We start from the raw sequence: 21811 nt of genomic DNA, 5'->3' as shown, positions 1-21811 counted from the left end.
AGTTAAGGTCAATCCCCCACAAAATGGATGGTTTGTATTTTCTCAGATAAGCAAGAAAGGTAAATTTTCAATATACAAAAGATGTAAACAGATAAAAAAAAGTATTGAAGGATAAATCTTTGAATTAAAAGAATAGAGAGGATTTAGAAATCATACCCAATCCAGATGTGGTTATTATACCAAAGGATTGAACAACTACAGTTCTTGCCCTGTGGAAATGAACAACAGAACCTTTTATGAGGCCTTCAACAGTAATATCTTCAACTCGGCAGATCTGCATGGGCAGGGTAACAAAACCATTAAACAAATGTAAACACAATCGCTAACAATGCATAATGAGCATCTTATACTATTTTTAACTAGATAGTTAATTGTTAATCAAAAGGATGACTCTTCTTAGTGACTGATCAAACAAAAGCCACACCTGAAGAGTAAAGGACAATGAAGAGTTCACATTGCAATCTTCAGGTGGATGAAGCAGTTCTGCTGGGCAATCCTGGAATTCACAGTAGAGCTTTGGTGTCCTACCATATATCAGAAGAAAGAAATCCAATTAAGCAAAACAAAAAGTAGGAAACACTTTATGTTGAGGGATCATATAAATAAAAACTTACACAGCATCAGAGGTTGCATTTTCCAAAGGACCCTGAAGAACAGATCCAGGCCCAACCTACATGTGAAACAGAAGAATCATTCCATGAGCATGCATATAAGATACTGCAAATGCCAATTCTGCATATACATAATTCCTTTTATAAGATTCTGCATATTACACCTCCATCCCAAGTGAACAAAGTGAACTTTTTTTTCTCAGGTTGCTGCCAAAGAAAAAAAGCCTCCGTAGGGATATGCTTATTAGAAAAGGAAATAGCCTTCCAGACTGTTTATGTGTTTTATGTAACAAGGAGGTGGAAACTTCCAATCACTTGTTTATCCTTTGTGAGTTCTCTATTGGTATTTGGTATCACTTCTTCAAGGTAATCTCCTATCACAGCTGCATGCCTAATCACTCAAATCTCTTCTCAAAAGTTGGATAGTTGAAAAAATGTGCAAGAAAGGGAGGATACTCGGGTCGGCATTACCTCTGGCTGTTCTGTGGGCCATTTGGGTGAATGAAATAGGAGGGTTTTTGAACAGAAATTCTTTCAAGAAGAGCAGCTGATTAACCTAATAGTGGAGAATCTTACGAGATGGTTAAGTGTCAATCCTCTATTTGTGCAAGATGTTTACTCTTCTTTGTTAGCTGTTGGGTTTTTTTTTTTTGGGGGGGGGGGGAGGGGGGGGGCGGGGGGCGGGCGTGAAAGGAAGGTGTTCATATGTACAGAAGAAATATCTTCAGGCACTTGGCACTTATTGTACATCAAATATAAAACCAATGGAAGCATCTGGCTATCCTAATTCCTATACCAACCGCTAAGCCTATTGGGGTGCTTGGCACTTATTAGGTTACCAACGAATGGAAGCATTTGGTAACAAAACCTTGCACTATAAAATTGATTACTCATGATACTATGATAATCATCCTCCAAGTCCCATTGGAGAGAAACAGAACATGAGATAGCTTTAGAAGAATCCATTAAACCACTAACTTTCCTTTAGAAGGAGAAAAGAAATCCTTGAGACTCTTTGCATTCTTTTTATGATGTCTACGTCATATTACCCATCAGTTTGAGATGCCATCAGTTCTTGGAAAGCATTTCTATGAAATGGAGGAGTTACCCTCTGGAAAATGATGCCTTTAATTGTCTATTGGAGCGTGTGGAAAGAAACGAAAGGTCTTGCAAATGCCTGGATGCTGATGATAGTAGCTATCTCATGGATTGGAAATTCACTTAACTAGATTTTGTGGGTGTAATACTAAATAAAATGAACTTTGTACAGGGCAATACACTGTAAAGCCTTTTCAGAGTGAGTTGCCCCTTTTTATCAATAATGTCAGAATTTATTAAGAACAATAAACTTTAATTACAAGAGAGGGGGAGGTAAACTTTCTTAACTCCCCCATTTTAGCAAAACAAAAAAAACAACATTAGAAATGAGCCAAAAGAAAGATCCCCTATTCACCCCTTGCTTGGCTAACCCATCAGCAAATGAGTTAACAGTTCTCTTTACCCAACTGTATTTCACCTTAATGTCCCTAGGCAGCCATTTTTTTTGTTTTCATTGCTGTAGTTCCAGATACCAGCATTATCTTCCTTTAGCCATCTCACCATCAGAAAGTGAGTTTCCTTTTTTCTACTACTCCATAATCATATGTAATCCAATCCCTCCAAGAGTTGAAGCTTTTGCATGGTTGTAGAAATTGACAACTTACAAACATGGATCAGTTGAAGACGAGGATTTGACAAGACAAAGATGTGTGTAATGTGCAGAAGGGAAGTGGGAAGTGTCCACTTCTTTTGTAAGTACAGCTGGAGGAGTTCTTTTGGAAGTTCTTTATAACTTTCAAGAAGCAAAGATCCAACTCAACCAAATGAAATTTTCTAATTTGGCTTAAGAGGTTATAAGAGATTAAAGATTTTATGACCCACAATTCCAATAGTTGTGTGTTGGGGTGTTTGAAAAGAAAGAAACAGACAAGTCATTTTAAGACAAATATAGACCAAGAAGAAAACTGGTGCTAGATAATTGCTCAACAGTGGCTGAATGGATTCTTTGTTATCCTGATGTGAACAAAAGGGAACTTCAGTCAGATTTATGGGTTATAACAGTGTTAATTAAGAAATGAGTCAATGTAAATTGTATTTTGGGTTTCTTGTTTAGGGTCAATATTTTGGTTGTATTTGTTGAAATCTGTTCACAGGCATTGTAATCTCATTTCTCCTTCTAATGAAATTTCTTTCTTTACCATCAAAAGTATATGCATAAAGGATTTTTTTTCCTGTCAAAACAGTGAATACAACATTTTCACTTCCACAGAAAGAGACAAATGCAGCCTTGTTGAAGCACTGCTTTCCCCCAGTGATAATTTTTTTTGACAAGTAAAGAGAAAATTTATTGATTCATAAGTTCAAATTGATACAAGCATCACTTGGAGAGGCACGAGCTGTGACCGCTCCTAACAAAGTACAAAGTATAAGTTTACACCTGAGCCCAAAACAAATGTTCCCTATTTGCCCCTTGCTTGGCTAGACAATCAGCCAATGCTTTGATGATCTCCCCACCTATTATATTCTTTTTTTTTTTTGAAAAAAGGTAAGGTAATTTTAGTAAATCAGGAAAAATCATACAAGAGGATCCCCACCCATTGTATTCTTGTAGGCATATTACGTGTTAGTCACCTAAATTTCTTGACTTCGTTCTTGTAAGTACCACACAACAATTTCTGGGTCTTCAACCAGCTCATACCATCTTGGAATCCCCTTCAATCAAAAGCTGCTCCATACCTAGTTGATTTGCAAACTGCACTCCTTGTACCGCATCTACTAATTCTGCCCTAGCAGAGCCACCAATTCCCAAGGGACCCAAGTAGAAAGGCACAACTTCTCCAATTCTTGCAACCCCTCCCATACCAGAGGGACCTGGGTTGCCTTGACTGCTACCATCAAAATTCAGCTTCAAAGAGCCTTCAGGAGGGAGTGCCCAGCTTGCTACCACCCTATTCTTTGTGGAAGAACACCTTGCTACTGCTGCCCAATTCCTCCATGTAACATTAAAGGAGTTGCAAAATGTTTCATGGTTTTTCCTCTCAATCCTTAAACGTTGCATCTTCCCCAAAAAGTAACTTTTGTTAACACACATATTTCCTTGATTAAGGCTTGCAGAAATGAAAGCATATGATAAATATCATTTTCTACTTCGATGTTATAGAAGGATCAATGATACAGGATCAGGAAGGATAGGGCATGGAGAAGGTGTCTGAAAAGGAACTACATCAAATCTGAATTTTAAGCATCTATTGACACAGAAACAATTTTGAAAGTGTAACATGTAACAAAGTGAGGATAAAGCATCCCAGCCACTGAGAAATAATAACATATGGCTCTAAATTACCTGCAGTGCAGTGCTTTTTCTATTTTCTGAAAAAAGGGAAAGTATAATTGTATTACTGAAATAGGAGTGAAAAGCTCCCAAATTACCTGCAGTGGAGTGCTTATGGAACAACTTTGTAGGCATTTGATGACCACAGGACAATGAATACTCCATTACTTTAATTGATCAAAAATGCTATTATTTAACCTACAGATGCTTCCAAGATATGAAATGCACAAAACTTACATGTGTAAAGAGAATTCTGGAAATTCAAGGAACCGGTGCAGAAAATACACATCCATCAAGACATTTATCTTTAATCAATAATAGAAATTTTAGTAATACCAAGGAGTGCACAGTGCACTATAGAAGGAACTGCAATGCAGTAATCAGCAGCTTATGGCATAGGACTGTGTACATCAATTACAAAGTTAATACATATGACTATATTGATTTTGGATAATTACATGTTCACCAAAGACACCAACACTGAATCTTGTTTTATAATGTAACATGGCTTTGATGGCCATTTTCTACCAGACATTAAAGAATTTCATATTGGAGTGCACTTCCACCAAAAAGAGGATTTACATCTATATACATACATATATATATATATATATATATATATTTTTTTTTTTTTTTTTTTTTTTTGATGAATAAGGATGGTTTTATTACTTCAAAAGAGAAAGAAGATCTCATACAGCAGCCTGTGGAGAGGCACAAGCTGCAGCCTCTCTCAATTGATTACATAGAAACTTAAAAGGAAAAGGAAAAGATGAACATTGCAGCTGAGCCCAAAACAAAACTTCCTTTTTTGTTCCTTGCTTAGCTAAGCCATCAGCCAAAGCATTTGCTGATCTCCCCACCCATTGTGTACTAACAGATATATTCCTTGTCAGCCACTTAAATTTTTTGAATTCATTTCTATAGCACCATATAGTTTCCTCAGGATTCTGTAACCCACCCACCACCACCTTGGAGTCCCCTTCTATAACAAGCTGTCCTACTCTTAACTGATTTGCGAGTTGCACTCCTTGTATGGCTGCTAATAGTTCTGCTCTGACTGAATCTCCAAATCCCAAAAGATCTGAATAAAGCAGTATAAATCTCCAGCCTCATTTCCCAAGACCCCTCCCATTCCAGAGCGCCCTGGATTGCCCTGACTACTACCATCAAAATTCAGTTTCATTGAAACTTCAGGCAGTGGTGTCCATTGTGTAGATGCCTTAGTATTCCCAGAAGAGCACCTTGCCACTGCTAGCCAATTTCTCCACATGAAAAGGAAAAGTGATGGAAAAGTTCCATAGTCTTCAGCCAGTGGATTGCCCTATTCATCACACACTCCTTCAAATCTTGACTGCTCCTCTCCTTGTCTTGAAAGATTCTAGCATTCCTTTCTTCCCAAATTGTCCATAGCAAGGCTGCTCTAGCACATCTCCACATAAGTCTCCCTCTTTTTTTGGGCCAGCTGAAGGTAGAAGGATTAAAGATCATGCACACTTCTGCTGGCATGTTCCCCCTACACCCAAACAACGAAAAAAGCCAATCCCATAATTTTACGGAGAAAGGACAGGACATTAGTAGGTGATAACTATCCTCCCTGTGAGCTCTACAGAGAGGACACCAGTTGGGTGAAATACAAAGGAAAGGTCTTCTCTTTTGTAGAAGATCTGAAGTGTTCACTTCCCATGGTACACTTCCCAACAAAAAGCCATTATCTTTGGGGGAACCGGCCTACACCAAATTTACTTTGAAGGGAAAACCTGTTGAGAGGGATACTGACAAGGAGACTTAAAAAAAGAAGCACAAGAAAAGGTCCCTTTGGGCTGAGGAACCCAAATCTTATTGTCTGGCTTAGACGGTTCCAAACAAACTTGATTCAAGAGACAGAACAGATTAGATAAGGAATTAATTTCCCCATCCCTTAACCCCCTACGAAAACCGAAGTCCCAATTTGGAGCCAAAGGTGTACCCTCAATTGTGGTACAGTTTGAAATTACCTCATTTTTATACAAAGACAAAGAGAAAAGTGAAGGGAAAAGGTCCTTTAAAGGAAGATTACTGACCCAAATATCCTCTCAAAACCGGACACTGTTCCCAAAGCAAACATCATACCTGACAAACCTGAGAAACTGAGGAAGAACACTGTGAATGGCTTTCCAAGGTGTTGTCAAAGTAGCCTGCCCTGATACACCAGCATCCCACCCATTCTCTATATGTTCTTGGCCACAGGAGATCACTAGTCTTTCTACTGTGTTCTAGTCCCATTTGCTAAGTTAGCCCAGACCAAATTAGACAAGGAGCAACAATTTGGAGACAGATTCCCATCATACTTAGATTTACTAAATTATCAGCTTTCTATCATCCAACATTCTAAATTTGAAATAACTGCTAACAGTAGCAAACCATTCCTTGATAGAACAGCTAGCAACATGTCCATTCCAAAAATAAATAACTAAATAAACCATAGACATGGAAACATAGAAACCTGAACAGCTCTAGTTGATTCTTTTTCATTGCTCCAGTGAAGCTTTTACTAGCAATATCCACTTGATTAAACATATTAACAAAAAATTGTGCAAAACCTTATACAATAAAAGGAGCTTTTCGACTCCTCAGAATCATGTCTTACATTGTAAAATGATATATTTAATTACATCAGTTGTCTGGACCATCAAGACTAGACATGAAAATTACACTGCATTTTACTGCTACGTTAAGGTTGAGATGCTAATTAAAGAAATTTTTCTGGAGCAAAACAAATAAACTGTCCAGTACCACAATAACTAAAAAAAATTGACCCAATTTAAAGTTTGCAAACTAGTTCTTTTGGTATTAAAAAGACAAAAAAAACAGAGGTACTGCAAAAACTCATTGATATATCAAAAGACTGAACCATGTAAAGAAACTCATAAACAAAGACATGACAAAATATTCAACTTACATGGATACTGTAAAATAATGAGAGAATCAGACGTTGTGCTTCAATCTGATTTCCGGGCCCAGACAAATTTAGTAAACCTTGTCCATGAACTCCCAGATTTGCATTAGAGTGTATGACAGATGATTCCTGTCATGGTTAAGCATGTAACATGTGAGTGCATTATCAAATAACCTTCTGGAGAAAACGGCAAACATAGAATGACTAGAATACCTTGAGAACAATCAAATTGCTAGATTCAAGCAAAGACGTGGCAACCATCGCATCCCCACCACCATCTATGACCATCTTGGAATTCCACATCAATAGCATTTTTACGGACATACGCAAAGCCCCATATACCTAAACTTAATTGAAAGTAGTAAAAAAACATGTCATTAACTAATTATAACACTAACAGAATGGAAAATAGGATAAACTGAAGATCAAATAAAAAAACTGAAGCCAAAACAGTGTTGAAAACTAATTACAAGAATCATATGAAACAAATTAACAATGACAATATATATGAAAATCTAAAGCCTTTTCTAATAAAAAGATATATCATCCAGTATTTTAGATGATATAACATCATTGACTAAGAAGAATGCTTCAATGGCAAAATGAAGAAGAAATTTTAACAAAACTTAAAAAATAACAGAATCAGTAAACAATAATTATACTGACATCAAACAAGAGATAAAGAAATAATAATTTTTAATCGATAAAATGAATCTAAAATGAGCAAAATAGTAAGTTAGAAACATAAATTAATAATAACCAAAGAGAATTATGTTAAAATAAAATGAATATGCAAATAAAATATTTGAAGGTCCACGATAACCCGAGAGAATTATCGGTTTCTATTTTTCCGTTGTTAACAAATAACCAGTGCATTTTACAAAGAAAGCGGTGCACAAAGCAGAAAGGAAATGGTTCTGATAAAAATAAATAACAAAAAGCAAGAAAGAGTTTTGCACAATGTTATTATTAACATCTCCAAAAACAAGTGTCAATCTTTCCCATAAGATGCCCTATCTGCATTTTTCTGAAATCTTTCTAATAGACAGCCAACCAAAATTATAGAACCAACATCATGATAACCCCAAAAGGGCAAAAGAAAGTCTGAAAAGATCCTCCTATAAACCCCATTTCAAGCAAATGAACTGCACCCCAAAGAATATGAATCCCGAGGGGGGAAAAGAGCCATGAGATACAAACCTCATATTCTTAAGGAAACGTTACCTTAGAATGGCAACAACAACAATCAGTTAAAATGAATTTTTTATTCCATCCATGTTCCTTATTATGAAAATGAGCCAGCATCCTGGATATGCTGTTAGAAGATATTAATTTCATAGTTCCATATGCCCTAGAAGTATAACTCTGATAACGTGGCCAAGTTTTGCTGACTTCACTGGTGATAATAGTAAACATAATTTTTTGTTAAAATATGTTTTTTTCTTCCTCAAAAGGGTCATTACCCAATGATGACCATCCAAGGTCTTTTTCTCCTATTAATAACAATGAAAAAATATCATTTAAATAACAGAGAGGAGGAAAGCAAGGAGATGAAAAAGCAAATGTGGAACAAATGGACTCTCCTGGCATTGACACTGAATCCTAGAAATATAGAATTACTTGACCCCATGATCAATTAAAATGATAATGCAGCTTATTAGGAGTGCGACTCAATTTATAATGCCAATTATCATTTAACTGCACAAAAAAGTTAACCACTTATGTGAAAAACAAACACTCACAGATTACCTTGATTACCGAATCACTCATTAAAAGCTCTTCTGCCATAAGTTCAAACTCTGATGAAGGATAGTGTGCTAGCCCAAAGCTCAAAACTCCACCACACAATAGACTAAGTTGCCCCTGGACCTATATATTGCACAGCAAATGAAGAAGCTTAAACCCCATTGAAACAATTGGTTTTATTCTCAAAATTGTTGTTCTCATAAACCACAAGAAATACATATTGCAGTCAAACAGATTTCAAGGATGCAGCTGATTAAAAAAAACGGATTTCAAGGATGCTTGATATAATAATTGGAAGGAGTTACTCCTTAATTGCAACTAAAATTATGATTCCTTGTTATGAATAAAACCTAAGCAAAGCAGCCATACTTTTTCTTTTTTTGAAAAGGTAAGGTAATATTACTTCTGAAGAAACACATACAAATGAAGGAGCAAACAAGACTGCCTCCACCACACAAACAGCATCAGATGTCCCATAAACTAACTGAATTTAGAATCAGGAACATGTTCTGATTTCTAAACTCAGGAACAACTGATAACCAAGAAGCTAGTTCAGCCACAATACAATTGATCAACTCATAAGAACTTTTACAAAGATCACTAAAAACTCTGTTATTCCTCTCAGACCAAATAGTGCTGATCACTGCTGCGGGAATGGTCCTCCAAATGATCTTTCCTCTTTTAGAAAGACCTGGAATATACCAGCTGTGTAGAAGTTCCTGAATCGATCCTGGCATCACCCAGTAAATGCCCACCGCATGAAAGAAGTGATCAGCAACACAAGCACCAATGCACCATAAACCATACATATGACTTCTAAGCTGTACATCAATACAAGTTTTTCCTTATCTATCAAAAGAAGAAGAAAACGAAAAGAAAGGTAGGAAGAAATAATTGTGATTTGTGAAACTATATACTCCATCAGAAATAACAGTTCTGAGGTGTTCCCTACACAAAACAGTTGTTTCTATTTATTTTCAGATAGAAGATTTGACACATAAATCAATATCTTCAAAATATCACCAAATTTTCTTTATATATATATATATATATATATATATATATATTAAGTGTTTCCATGCTTTAAACAACTCCTTCATGTGCTCCCTTCCCCTAATCCAAAAAAAAAAAAAAAAAAACTCATTTGACCCCTGCAGTCTGCCCAACCCTCATCCCTTTCTGGGGTATGTTTTAGTTGAAGTTGAGACTTCAGAGTACAAATTAACCATTTAAAATTGAACTAAGCATAAACAACTTCCAGTTCTAGTTGTTACAAAAGTTACATAAATGAGGGTATTCAAGGATTCCAAGGAATAAACTCCTTTTCATTGTTTTTCTTCAACTCAACTCAACTAAGCATTGTCACAACTATAAATGAATCCTGTTCCATCATTCCACTTTATTTATCGACATATCCGGTCTTTAATTATGGACCCTCAAATCATTTCTAACTGCTTCAACCCATGTCCACTTTGGTCCCCAACTCTTCTAAACCCTTCAATTTGCATCAGATCACTTCTTTTTACTGGTATTGTAGATGGCCTTCTCTACATGTGACCAAACCATCCTGGTCTACTTTTTTTTTTTTTTTGAAAAGCAACAAAGGGAAAATATTCATTAAACACCAGGCTGCACACGAAAAATACAGCCAAAAAAGCATACATTGCTGGGCCTCCCAAGAGACCAGCCACAACTGACAACAGAGCAAAAATAAAATACAACAAAGCGAAAAACAGTACTGATTATTATCACCATCTTTTGTAGGTTTCCCACTTGTCCATCTCAACATTTGCATTTTTGCTACACTAATTTCTCAGACATGTTGTTTCCTGACTGCCCAAAACTCTGATCCACGCAACATTGCTGGCCTTATAACCATTTTATAATTTTTTTCTTCTAGCTTAAGAAGTATTCTCCAATCACATAGGATTCCAGATGCAACCCTTCATTTTGCCCATCTCACTCTAATTCCACAAGTGACATCCTCCTCAACCTATTCCAGTCGTCCTTGTTATGGATTATCAAACCTAGATAATGAAAAAGATCATATTGAGATATCTCCTGGTCTCCTATTTTCATTTTTTTCTTACCTACCAACTTTGCATGTATTAAATTCTGGGTTCAGATGCCATTGGCAACTGGAATAAGATTATTTTATTTCACTTGATTTCCAACTCCATAAACCAATTTTAGAATTTTCAGTCTTGACTCACAAAGTTAATTCAAATAAATGATTTCCAAATAAATGGCTCAACCTTTTTTACTTTTTTATCATCAACAAATCAAAGAAATTTTATATATCTATTTTTAAATAGTAACAATATAAAACAAAACCAATTTTATTTATTTATTTATTGCTCTCAAAAAAGTAACAATATAACTTTATTACTGTCTAAAAAATAATTATATTGCATTACAGGTGCCTTGCACCCCTTTACAAAATGTTAGCCTTGGCCTACCCCTAACATTTCCTCAACTTGGTATTGAACCCCAATATATGCTGTTTCTATAAACCACAGATTTTGCTAAGCTGTCAGCCTAATGAATAGCTAACCTTGGAGTCCATCTCAATTGAGCTTCAGTTTCTTTAGATAATTTTAGATTTAGAATCTCCATCAATATATTCCAGTACTTCCAAGGTCCCACTTTCATGTTCTTTAACCAAGCAATTACAGCTTTGGAGTCTCCATCAACCTTTAGTCCATTGTATCCAAGTGACTTTGGCAACCTAAAACCATGTAGCACTGCCCATAATTCTGCTGTAACTGAATCTCCACTCCCTATTGGTCCTGAAAGGATTGCTTGAATGCATTCCTCCCAATTCCTAAAAGCTCTCCCAATTCCAGATGGCCCTGGATTTTATTTATATAATATAAAAGTATAAGTAACCCCCTCCTATAAGAGCAATGAGAGAGGGGATAATACAAAAAAGTGCCCAGCACTGACTAAATCAAAATCCCATCTTTTAATCTCAGCTCATATGCCCAAAACTAAAGATCGTGATAAGGATGGTGCAAATTTAATGAACAGCAAAGGCATAACTATGCAAGTTATCTTGCAAAGCAGTCCTCCGACTCAACCAAAAGTGAAAGGAAAAGGTTCAAATAAAGAGATGTACCTTTCTAAAGTACACTCAGTACATTCTGTATAAAAGCATGGTTGCTTTCTTATTATTAATAAAATATCTTTGATAGTTACCGATCAAAAACAAGTTCAAATAAAGATATCTCAAGGGCTCATGTAAGGGTTATATCTTTACTGACCTGCACACGACTCCAGAGCAGAGGAACAGCAGCTTTAGCATTATTTCGGACATAAACATTTGTCCATAGGGGCTGATTAGGAAACTCTAAAAGAAGTGTATCAGTGTTTGTTGACATGTTGTGATTGCTAACAATAAGGCTTCGAGGAACAGCATCATAAAAAGTCCCAGCAGCACCAGAGTTTTCTGGACAGCCAAAGCTTCTTCCTCCTGCAAACAAGGAAATTTTTTAAGAAGAATAAGAGTAAATTAAAAGGGCAGAAGCACAATATTATACAGGAAAAACCAAATTTTTTGGGAAATTCTTTGATCAAATGATCAGCATCCAGCATTTAAAACCCCATAGAATAATGGTGATAATGACAACAATGAAAATGACAAATTTATGGTTTCATTGTGTTCACAAGTTTTAGAGGATTTTAAAGGCATTTTCTTGGTGAGTTCATTGTATGACTCCTTTCATTAGAAATATGGTGGAACAGTATTATCACATAATGGTGTTAATTAATGCAACTATTCCTCCATGAGACAAGGCTTTTGCATGATGGTGTTGAGGGTTGTCTCTTGATGGTGGATCTTGAGAGCCAGGTGCTCTAATTTGGTAATAGGCGCATCATGCTCTAATGCAATGAAGAAACAATCTTTTGTTGAACAAGGATTTTTAATCAGTACTATAATTGGACAAGTTAAGCCTCCCCCTTCTCCTTTCTTCCACTTTAATCCCCCACATAAAATTTCATAAAATTATAACTGGTGTTAAGACCAGATGTTAGTTTCCTCAAGAACCTCAACTGCCTCTTTGGATCCAACATATTTATTTCTGAACTCTTTAGACAGTTCCTTGGCCTTTTAGAAAATAAGACCCCTTCCTGCAGACCACAGGCTTTCCTTGAAATACCATAACTTTTGCTAAAGCCTTGCATTTTCAAGAATGCAATGTTCATAAATCATCAAAATGATTGAGATGTTATAAATTTTAGGGAAAAACCATGAAAGTGAAAGCTAGCGTGCTGATAAGGTCTTTCAATGTTTTTCCTGAAAACTTGGGGATTGAATCACACCTGAGACCAAATTATACTGGCAAAATTTGTCAGTTTTTGTCCAAAGTTTAAAACCACATTGAGGCCACTTCTGAATTCCCATGATTAATTCTTTCATTCCTAGTCTTGCCACTCATCTAGTTTTACATTCTAATCTCCGCTACATTTATCTTATGGGTATGCTGCTCCTAGATTTCCCAACACTACTGACATTATAGCTTGTATTATAAAAATACCTGCTTAGTCCGATTGATATGAGTCAATCACAGAATAACACAAACACCAATTCACTCATACTGCTCAAAAAGTTAATGAGCAACATCCTTTTTAACCATGGTCTATGGGCTATAGAACCAAGGTATTGGAGAGGGTTCTTTGTTTCCTATACAACAACCTTATAAATATGCATTTTGCTCTATGTATTGTGTTTAATCCTACTAATCTTAAGACCTGCTGGATATAAAGCATTTTATTCTATGTGTTCTGTTTAAAAACAATTTAGACTTCTTAATTGGTACCACGTTGTAGGCAAATAAAATACAATAAGTAACCTCCTCAATAGGCACCAGTGAGTCTCTGAAATCTGAAATTACGGCAGTTGTGGAAGGGGTAAGTAGAGCAAGGGAGCTGCATGTGAGAATAGTAAATGTCAAAGGTGATCCACAAGTGGTGATTAACTGGTTGCTAAACAAGGGAAATGAGTTGTCGGTATACAAAACTGAACCAAAAAAGGTTTAAATGGATAACCAGATTCATGGACATTAAAACTCAATGGGTGCACAGGAATGCTCACAGCATGGCTTATTCTTTGGAAAAACAGGGGGTTGAGAGGAAGCAAATGTTTTGAGCTCAGTTGTAATGCTTTTGGCTTGGAGACAAGATGTTTTATCTCCAGTTGCCTTATGTACAGTTGTACACACTGTAACTCTCTTAATATTTAAATGGAATTTACAGTTGTAGATCAAAGAAAAAAACAAGGAACCTCCTCAAGCAAATGCTTATTCATCTCATTAGTCACCGATGCAAAAGTCTGGAATACAGGCTAGGGCTGCAAGTCAGGTTGCCCGAACTGAAGAATTTCAACTACATCAGGCTCGAGTAAGGGTGGCCCATTGAGAATTTGACAAATTCCCAACCCAACCTTACCCAGGTTGCACCCCTAACACAGGTTGACCCTATTTAGACCATTTTTAACTGGAAACTCTCTTGGAACTTGGATCATCCCAAATGTTCTAAATTAGTTGTTGCAACATCATACATACCCTTAATTAGGTCTCAAAACACTTCTTTTGAAGATAAAATAAGAAACTTAAATGGCATTATCTCTCGATTGATTTTTGTTCAAAAGGTTACTCAAATGAAAATCGTCCAATAAATTATTTTCTTCCTTTTTTTGGTTTTTAGAGAGAGAGAGAGAGACAGAGAGAGAGAGATTACCATGAACAAATATCTTTGGGTCATCATGCCTACTGTAGATGTCAATAGAAACTCTTCCACCACCACCTCCACCAAAGCCATTGCCACCAGAGGCACTTATCCTTCCATTTCCATTCCTGCCCACCAGGAAAAAAACAAAAAAAAAACATTAATTATATTTCCTATATAGGAGATGCATAGGAAGACTTTTGAATACAATCATACACATGTACACCTATTTGTATATGGTTATATAAAATAGGCATATGCTCTTTTATCAGTTCTACAAGAAGATTGTTGCATAGTGTACAACATTTTATATATGTTGTATCAAGGAACTGTTCAACCAAAAGGCTTAAGCTGTTAGGTGAGGTCCCTGGATAGGTTTTTATTCTCTAACATGCCCCCTCACGTGAAAGCCCATCGGACTTCAAGAGTGGACAAGCACAAGCCCACCCATACCTTGTGCTGAAACTTAATTAATTATAGTGGGGATTGGGGGCTACAAAGATCGAACACTAGACCACTTGGTAAAACAGGCTCTAATACCATCTCAAGAAGCCATTCAACCTAAAAACTTAAGCTATTAGGTGAGGTCCCTGGATAGGTTTTATTCTCTAACACGCTGAAATATAAGGTAAAACTCATATGAGGATAGTAGTCCTCAAAGAGTTTCAACCAGTGTTTCAAAAGGTTACCCTAAGCTCATAGAAGAGGCTCGTTTAGAGGGTTCGCTTCACATGGCTTATTACCATGTTTGGGTGAAATAACAATGAGTTTTTTTCACTCAAAAAAAAAATTGCTGTTAAACAGGTAATTTACTATGCATTTGGTTGTACTTGTACTTACAATGTTTAGAGTCCAAACAATTTAGTGTACATTGGGCTTGAATGTAGAAAGCTACAACCTTCAAAAATGGTGTCTCACTTTGTTCAATAGGTTCTTTAGTTGCACATCTGGATTTTAAAACACTGGTTTGGTAAGGACATTATAGTATTAGGGATAGGCTGGATACTTCAAATTCACAATGCCATGGAATGAACTTAAAATGTCAGAGACGTGTAGGGAATTTATACTTCCATCCAGTTGTCTCCTCTGGCATGAAAATCATGATATATAGTAGCTTCATGTAAAAGGAAGATAATCATAAAACCAGGCCTTAAAATACTAATATATCATTTCCATAAATCTTATTAAACAGTGTATGCTCAGCTACGTTGTCCATCCCCCTATCCTACTTAAAGTATCAAAACACAAGCTCAAAAGTGTGCATTGTGGTCATTCAACAGACCACTCTTATAGTAATCAAATCAATAACTGTCATGGTCAAATTACTCCTATCGTTACAGAAGTAGACGTTTCTATTTTCCAAAAGGTCACCAAGGGAAACTCCACATGATTCTTGCAATGTTACCCAAGGGGATGGTATATCATGTCATCTCCAAAGAAAGTACAATAAGTCACCACAAATGGAATAATGAATATCAAATCTAACCAAGAAGAGCAGTGAATATGTCAAAAAAGGGCAAAGTTCCATGGACCTATGAAAAAAAATGACCACTAAACTCCATAGACTAACCCTATGATCATCCTCCTCCTTGGGGAATAAAATACCTCTTAAGATACCCCAGTATGAAATTAGAAATTCAAGCAATGGTGGAAGATAAAGTATTGACACATCTAGTGAAGGATAAGGATCTATTCTCATTAATCAATTAAAGTCATCGTTTAAGCTTCCAGTGGAGTCGAATTATTTCCACTGAATGTTTTCATTTATGTGGAAATCAAAGTAAAACCCTTCATTCAAAATTTCAGCAGCGATGAGTGGTAACAGTGGCACTGACATAGTTTGGTATCCAATGATTGTGTATCATACTAAAGTGGTTGACTTATTCATACAAACAATGATAGAGGTTAAACCAAAATATCATAATCTCAGCTACTTACACCATTACGTAGTATCTGGCTTTATTCAATGAACAATATCAGTGCAACATCCAGGTATAAGAGAGACAGAAGGCACAACGAAATTTTTTTTCATTAATTCCTTCAATCAAACAGCAGGCAAATAAGCATTATCAGAGAAATAGAAATTAAGGGTAGATGGTGGAAGGCAAATAGCTGTATATGCATTAATAAGTTACTGTAATAAAGTAATGAGGGAAGAGATTACATCTTATGAGCCTTGATGCAGATGCTGCCACCAGAACCTCCTCCACCTTTGAGGCCGGCATCGCCTCCATCAGCTAAAACAGTTCCATTGATGTCAAGAGAATTAATTATCTCGAGCTTAATCCGCCCACCACCAGCACCACCATAGTCCTCCGCTTTGCTAGTCGTGCCACCCTTACTACCATAACTCCACGGAGTTGTGAGTGATGACCAAGAGTAAGCATCGCCACCCCACACATCATCTGGAAGCTTTGACTTATCCGTTAAGCAGCAAGCACCTCTGCCCCCATGCCCTCCACCAGCCCCATCAATACCCTGCGGAGTGCCACTTGTCTGAGCAGGGGGAGCACCAGCCAAAGCTGTAGTATTGATTGTGGAACCGCTAAGCAGGCTCGCATTGTTTGCTTTCAAAATAAATGTTCCCGACACAACAGACGCATTGTCACCCAAAGTAAAATCTCCGCTAATGTTGATGGTAATTGAACATCCAGCAACCGGGCAACTGAAGGATACGCCGGGAAGGATTTTTAAACTGCCATTCCCTTCTATGTACACATCATCCTCGAGCTGCAAGTCGGTAACGAGCTGACAAGAAGTATTCAGCGAACCCACTCCCTTGAGATCTTCCTCACAAGATACCGATGGAGGATGCGGCGGAGGAGGAGGAGGTGAGGGAGGGGAGTAATCATGACTGAACAAATCGAAGTCGGAATCAACGATAGAGAAATCGTCTGTTGAAGCATAAATAAAACCAATTTGGGACAAAAAGATAGGGCTGGTAGAAATGATGAATCCGTGAAAGACGAACAAATGAACGACCCACAGAAAATCTATCGCCATCCACAGGAATAGGAATTCATCACAGCAAAAAGACTAATAAATCTGAAATGAACTGCATCTGAACTGCCGGAAGTAACAATGGCACCAGAACCAAGACGAAAACCCTAGAAATCCCACAAAAGGGGTGCCTGCAAAAAACCACGGAAACTAGGAAACCTGTCTGTTAAATCTAACTGTTGGCCCCGAATTGATATTGTTAATTAACAAATCTAAGGAACCTAAATCCCACCTCCAAACCAGAGAAACAGTAGTAAAAATGGTTGAAAATTGTAAATCTATACCACCTTTTTCAGATGATATTTCTTTCTTAATAGTATTGTTAAAAGGAATGTTGAAGAGTGTAATAACAAAAGGGGAACCAAAGACGGATAAAGAGAACAAAAGGAACTCTTTTTTATGTTGTTGAAAAGCTTTTTATTTTTAATTTTCCTTTTTTGGTTTTAATCGCACTATCGTCGTTACGGTAATAACCATACCATCCTAAGGCTGTAATGGTGATTTCTGAATGGTGATAAGGGGTGGGGCCCCGTTCCCTGATTGGCTTAGGCTGAGCAGAGCTGTCAATCAAGTCAAGTGTTTCTGTTCCGCTCCCTTCTTAAATCTCTCAACTAGACCGGAAGTCCCGAACCGAACCGAGTGGCGGCTGGGGAATGCCTTAGCTTAGCTACCAAGCAAACCCAGATCCAGATGTTTTGTTTTGGGGACGGGCCTTACGGGACGAGTCCTACTGCAGAAGAATTTCGATGGCCCAGAGCAAGGTGGCAGCCCAAACTCTCAACGTGGTCGCACTCACACGGTCACACTCTTGTCCAGGTGAAAGTTTCGGCCGTGGCAGCTCCACGTGGTAAAATTGAGCCCTCTTTTTAGGGGCCAGAGTAGTCTGAGATGTAGACGGGAGGAGGACCACGTAATCCTTAAATTTCTGGGCAAGGCGGAATGGTCATTTTCCTGTTCATTAAAATTTTGAAAAATCCAGCAGCTTGATGTAACCGAGGAAAACAGACTCCAATCTCCAACGACCTTAAGTGTGGAGTAAATGCCCATAAAAGCCTAGGCCTAGAGTCACGTAAGCTATTATGGACGGTACTGATTAGCCATGTCATCCCTGTATTCGATAATATCCCTGATTATTAACTTTTACTCTATATTCTAGAATGGCATTTGCCCTAACGTCAAGGGTTGGATGGCTGTGGGGCACATATATTCGATGAGTGACGTGGGGCGTTATTATTGGTTATACAACTCATAGAAGGCTATTACCGGATTTTACCCACGAAAGCATATCTTTGCCGTGTACTCGTAACATCTCCCAATGATGACACCATTGGTTTTAGTACTATCATCAAGAGATATTCCTAATACATGATGGAGATGTGATATAAAACATTGTGGGGAGCATTGAGAACATATTCCATTACTTTTAAGTTATTATTCAGGGGAGATGTTCCCAATATATGGTGGATGTGCATGTGAGGCACCCAAGTGTGAGGAACAGATCCCGTCTCCATTGTGGGGGTGGAGATTGTGAACTCGCTCTCACATCCATTTACTCTTAGATTATTCATATATGATAGGAGATGGAGATCATATGGTGGTTAAGTATTTACCTAATAGTGATTTTTTTAAAGAACCATAGGGCTACATAGAACAATGATAGTAAGTCCCCAAAAATCAAAACAGCATATAACAATTAAATCCCTATAAGTGAAGTTATTATGGACTTCATTAAATGCACATGATTAACAAGACAATCTGCAACCACCTAATAGTGATTATGACATTATATCCCGGTAATTTTGAATTTTATTTTTGAAGAAAGGTAGGGGTGAGTATGGATCCGTTCAATTCAGTTTTAATGTAGAATCTGGGTTAATTTTAAAAATTTTGAATTAAAACCTATTATTGTAAAAAAAAAAAAAAAAAAAAAGTTTCTAAGGCCATCTCTATTATTGGTGGTTTCAAGGTAGATTCCAAAGTCTACCCATGGAATCTGTTTTTATAAAAATAATGGTAATAGAATCACAATCATAAAAATGTTTAAACTTGATATTTAATTATGATAATATATAATTCAAATTTTATATTATCTTTGTTTGTTAAATTGAGTAATTTAATCTTTAGATTATTATTATGTTAATATATAGTTCAAAATTTATCATTTATGATCTAAGTGTAAATATTTACTTCTCCATTACTTATTGTAAGCATTCAAATATTAAATAGAAGCAAAAGTATAACGGTGAAGTGAGACCATAATCTTTATAATCATGAGTACTTGGTTTTAAATCTTTACATCCTCAAAGGTTCCAAACTCAATTACACCAAACCTAGTTCTTCAAGTTGATTTGGGTAGATCCATCCCTAGACCCTAAAAATAGTAGCCAAGCTTAATTCCAAGAATTAGATACTGAACCCTATCCAATAAAATATTGCGCAAGGTTAGTTTAAGGCTAATTTGAGATCAATTACATTTGGTTCCGGGGTAGAACCTACCAATTTAATCACCCATAATAAATAGTAAGTCTCTTATTAATACTATATCTACTGGTACCTTCTTTTCTATGACAAATGGTTAAATTTTTTAGGTAAATTATTTAAAGTACCCTAAGATTTTTTTTTTATTAACAATTGAAGTATCCATAAGGGTGCAGCCTTTCAAAAACTTTGTTAAGTCATGCCATTAAATTGAACAATTTGGCTTTTTTACCCCTAACTATTCTTCGAATTTTTAAAACATTCCACTTTTTTCGCATTTCTGCCACTCAAACTTCGGCCAACGAAATGACAACATGGTTCGATCACCCCGATTTGAATGCTATTGCAAGTATGACTGTAGAGAGAGAGACTTCAACCATCAACCCCATCTCTTGCAATCGTATCGAGCAAACGCTTCCGTAGTCCATCATTGCAGCTTTAACATTCAATAATCCACCGCTGATCGCATACTCCATTCAAACTTGATCAAAGCAAAACTAACCCAGCCGGATGCGTCTCAATCAATTGATCCGTACGTATCAACTAACTTCATCTAGCTGAATCCATCTCAGTTTTATAGCAATAGCGGTTGGCCCTCCATTGTTAAACGAGTTAACTTCTAGGGCTAAACAAAGGGTAAAATTGGGTTTTTAAAGTATGTCACGCCGGTGCTACATACAAATGAATTGTGGCTTTTTTTGCTTTATAGGGTTATACAATCGGGGTAGCTAATCCCCTCCCTTGACCCTCAACCACCATGAGTTGGCAACAAAGGGGTAGTATTTGTCACATTACGTAATAGTACAAAGTAGGTTTTAAGAGGCTCCATTTGGTTTGTGGGATGGGGATGAGAAAAAGAAAATATTTTAAAAATATTATTTTTTCTATTATTTGTTTAGAGAGAAATAGAGGGATGGGGTGAGAAAAACATGTGATGTAGGATCCCAAAATCATATAATAGGGATCACACCAAAATAGTGTGACTCCGGTGGAAAAACTCGAAAAAACTCAATAGCGGCAACGAACCAGCGATGGTTCCTTCTCCTTGGTCTCTCTCTCTCTCTCTCTCTCTTCTTCTTCTTCTTCTCCTTCTCCTTCATTATCGTTTTTCTCCCTTGTTACCATCGAACCAAACATTGTTCATTGCCTTCCCTGTTCAAATAGAGGAGGCGGTGGTGGCAAGAGAACTAATGCGTGGGGTAGCGACGATTTGCTACCACCAAACAAAGGAGGTGGCAGTCAGTTACCATTGAACCGGACCATGTTCTCTGTCTCTCCCTCCATCTTCCTCTTCTCTCTTATCCACACCTTCTTCTTCTTCTTCTTCCTATTCTTCTCGTCTTCCTCCCCTTTTAATTTCTTTCTCTTGCTTTCTCAACACTCCTCTCTCTCTCTCTCTTTCTCATTTTCTCTCTCTCTCTATTGATGTGTTTTTTATTTCATCGTTAGGCCGTGATAGTGCTTTTTCTATTATTTTCTCATATATAAAATCAAACAATGGAAAGTTAACTTTTTACACCTTCCCATCTCACCCAAATCTTCTCACAAACCAAACGGAGGCTAAAGGGTCCTTAAAGTATTTTCAGAAACCTCATAAGTATTTTAAGTAATTATTTTAATTAATTTAGATTTGATGTTAAAGATATGTTAAATCGAAAAAAGGAACGTTTAAATTTTGGATTTTCTTTTATAATCAAGTTTGGACTTTGCTGAGCTGCTTTGAAGAAGCCACTAAAAGAGGCTTCAATGAACAACCTTCTTTTCTTTTTCTTTTCTTGTTTTTTTTTTTTTCTTGACAGAGGCTAAAGGATAATATATTTGGGCTTCGGACTTCATAGTTCCTCCGAATCCAAAAGGCTACATGGATACCAAACAGCATCTAATTGATTAGGATGCCTAAAAGGTCAATGAACCACTAGTTCAAACATCCACTCTGGTCCAAGT

The 21811-nt window shown here is 36.8% G+C and overlaps 1 protein-coding gene across 2 annotated transcripts in view; it reads right to left on the bottom strand.

Moving 5' to 3' along the window:
- Window positions 1–17758, bottom strand: part of LOC148842456 (uncharacterized) — a 47698-nt gene extending 29940 nt beyond the window's left edge. Inside the window, exons 1-10 of one of the 2 annotated variants that reach the window (XM_088959684.1) lie at window positions 16554–16669; window positions 16328–16427; window positions 14402–14517; window positions 11926–12134; window positions 8666–8785; window positions 7130–7258; window positions 6920–7045; window positions 615–670; window positions 425–524; window positions 157–274 (exon numbers count right to left, since the gene is read on the bottom strand). In XM_088959684.1, the coding sequence (XP_088815810.1) occupies window positions 157–274; window positions 425–524; window positions 615–670; window positions 6920–7045; window positions 7130–7258; window positions 8666–8785; window positions 11926–12134; window positions 14402–14517; window positions 16328–16332 (979 nt within the window). In that variant the 5' untranslated portion in view covers window positions 16333–16427; window positions 16554–16669. Of the gene's footprint in view, window positions 1–156; window positions 275–424; window positions 525–614; window positions 671–6919; window positions 7046–7129; window positions 7259–8665; window positions 8786–11925; window positions 12135–14401; window positions 14518–16327; window positions 16428–16553 lie in introns of both variants that reach the window. The other variant, XM_088959683.1, reaches the window with a different exon arrangement.
- Between the last annotated feature and the right edge of the window lie 4053 nt (window positions 17759–21811).

Source organism: Nelumbo lutea, chromosome 8 (assembly GCF_056320005.1).
Source record: "Nelumbo lutea isolate HS-2025 chromosome 8, American lotus-T2T, whole genome shotgun sequence".
Classification (NCBI taxonomy): domain Eukaryota; kingdom Viridiplantae; phylum Streptophyta; class Magnoliopsida; order Proteales; family Nelumbonaceae; genus Nelumbo; species Nelumbo lutea.
Note: the sequence above shows the minus strand (reverse complement) of the source record. Positions and strands in the feature narration are given on the sequence as shown.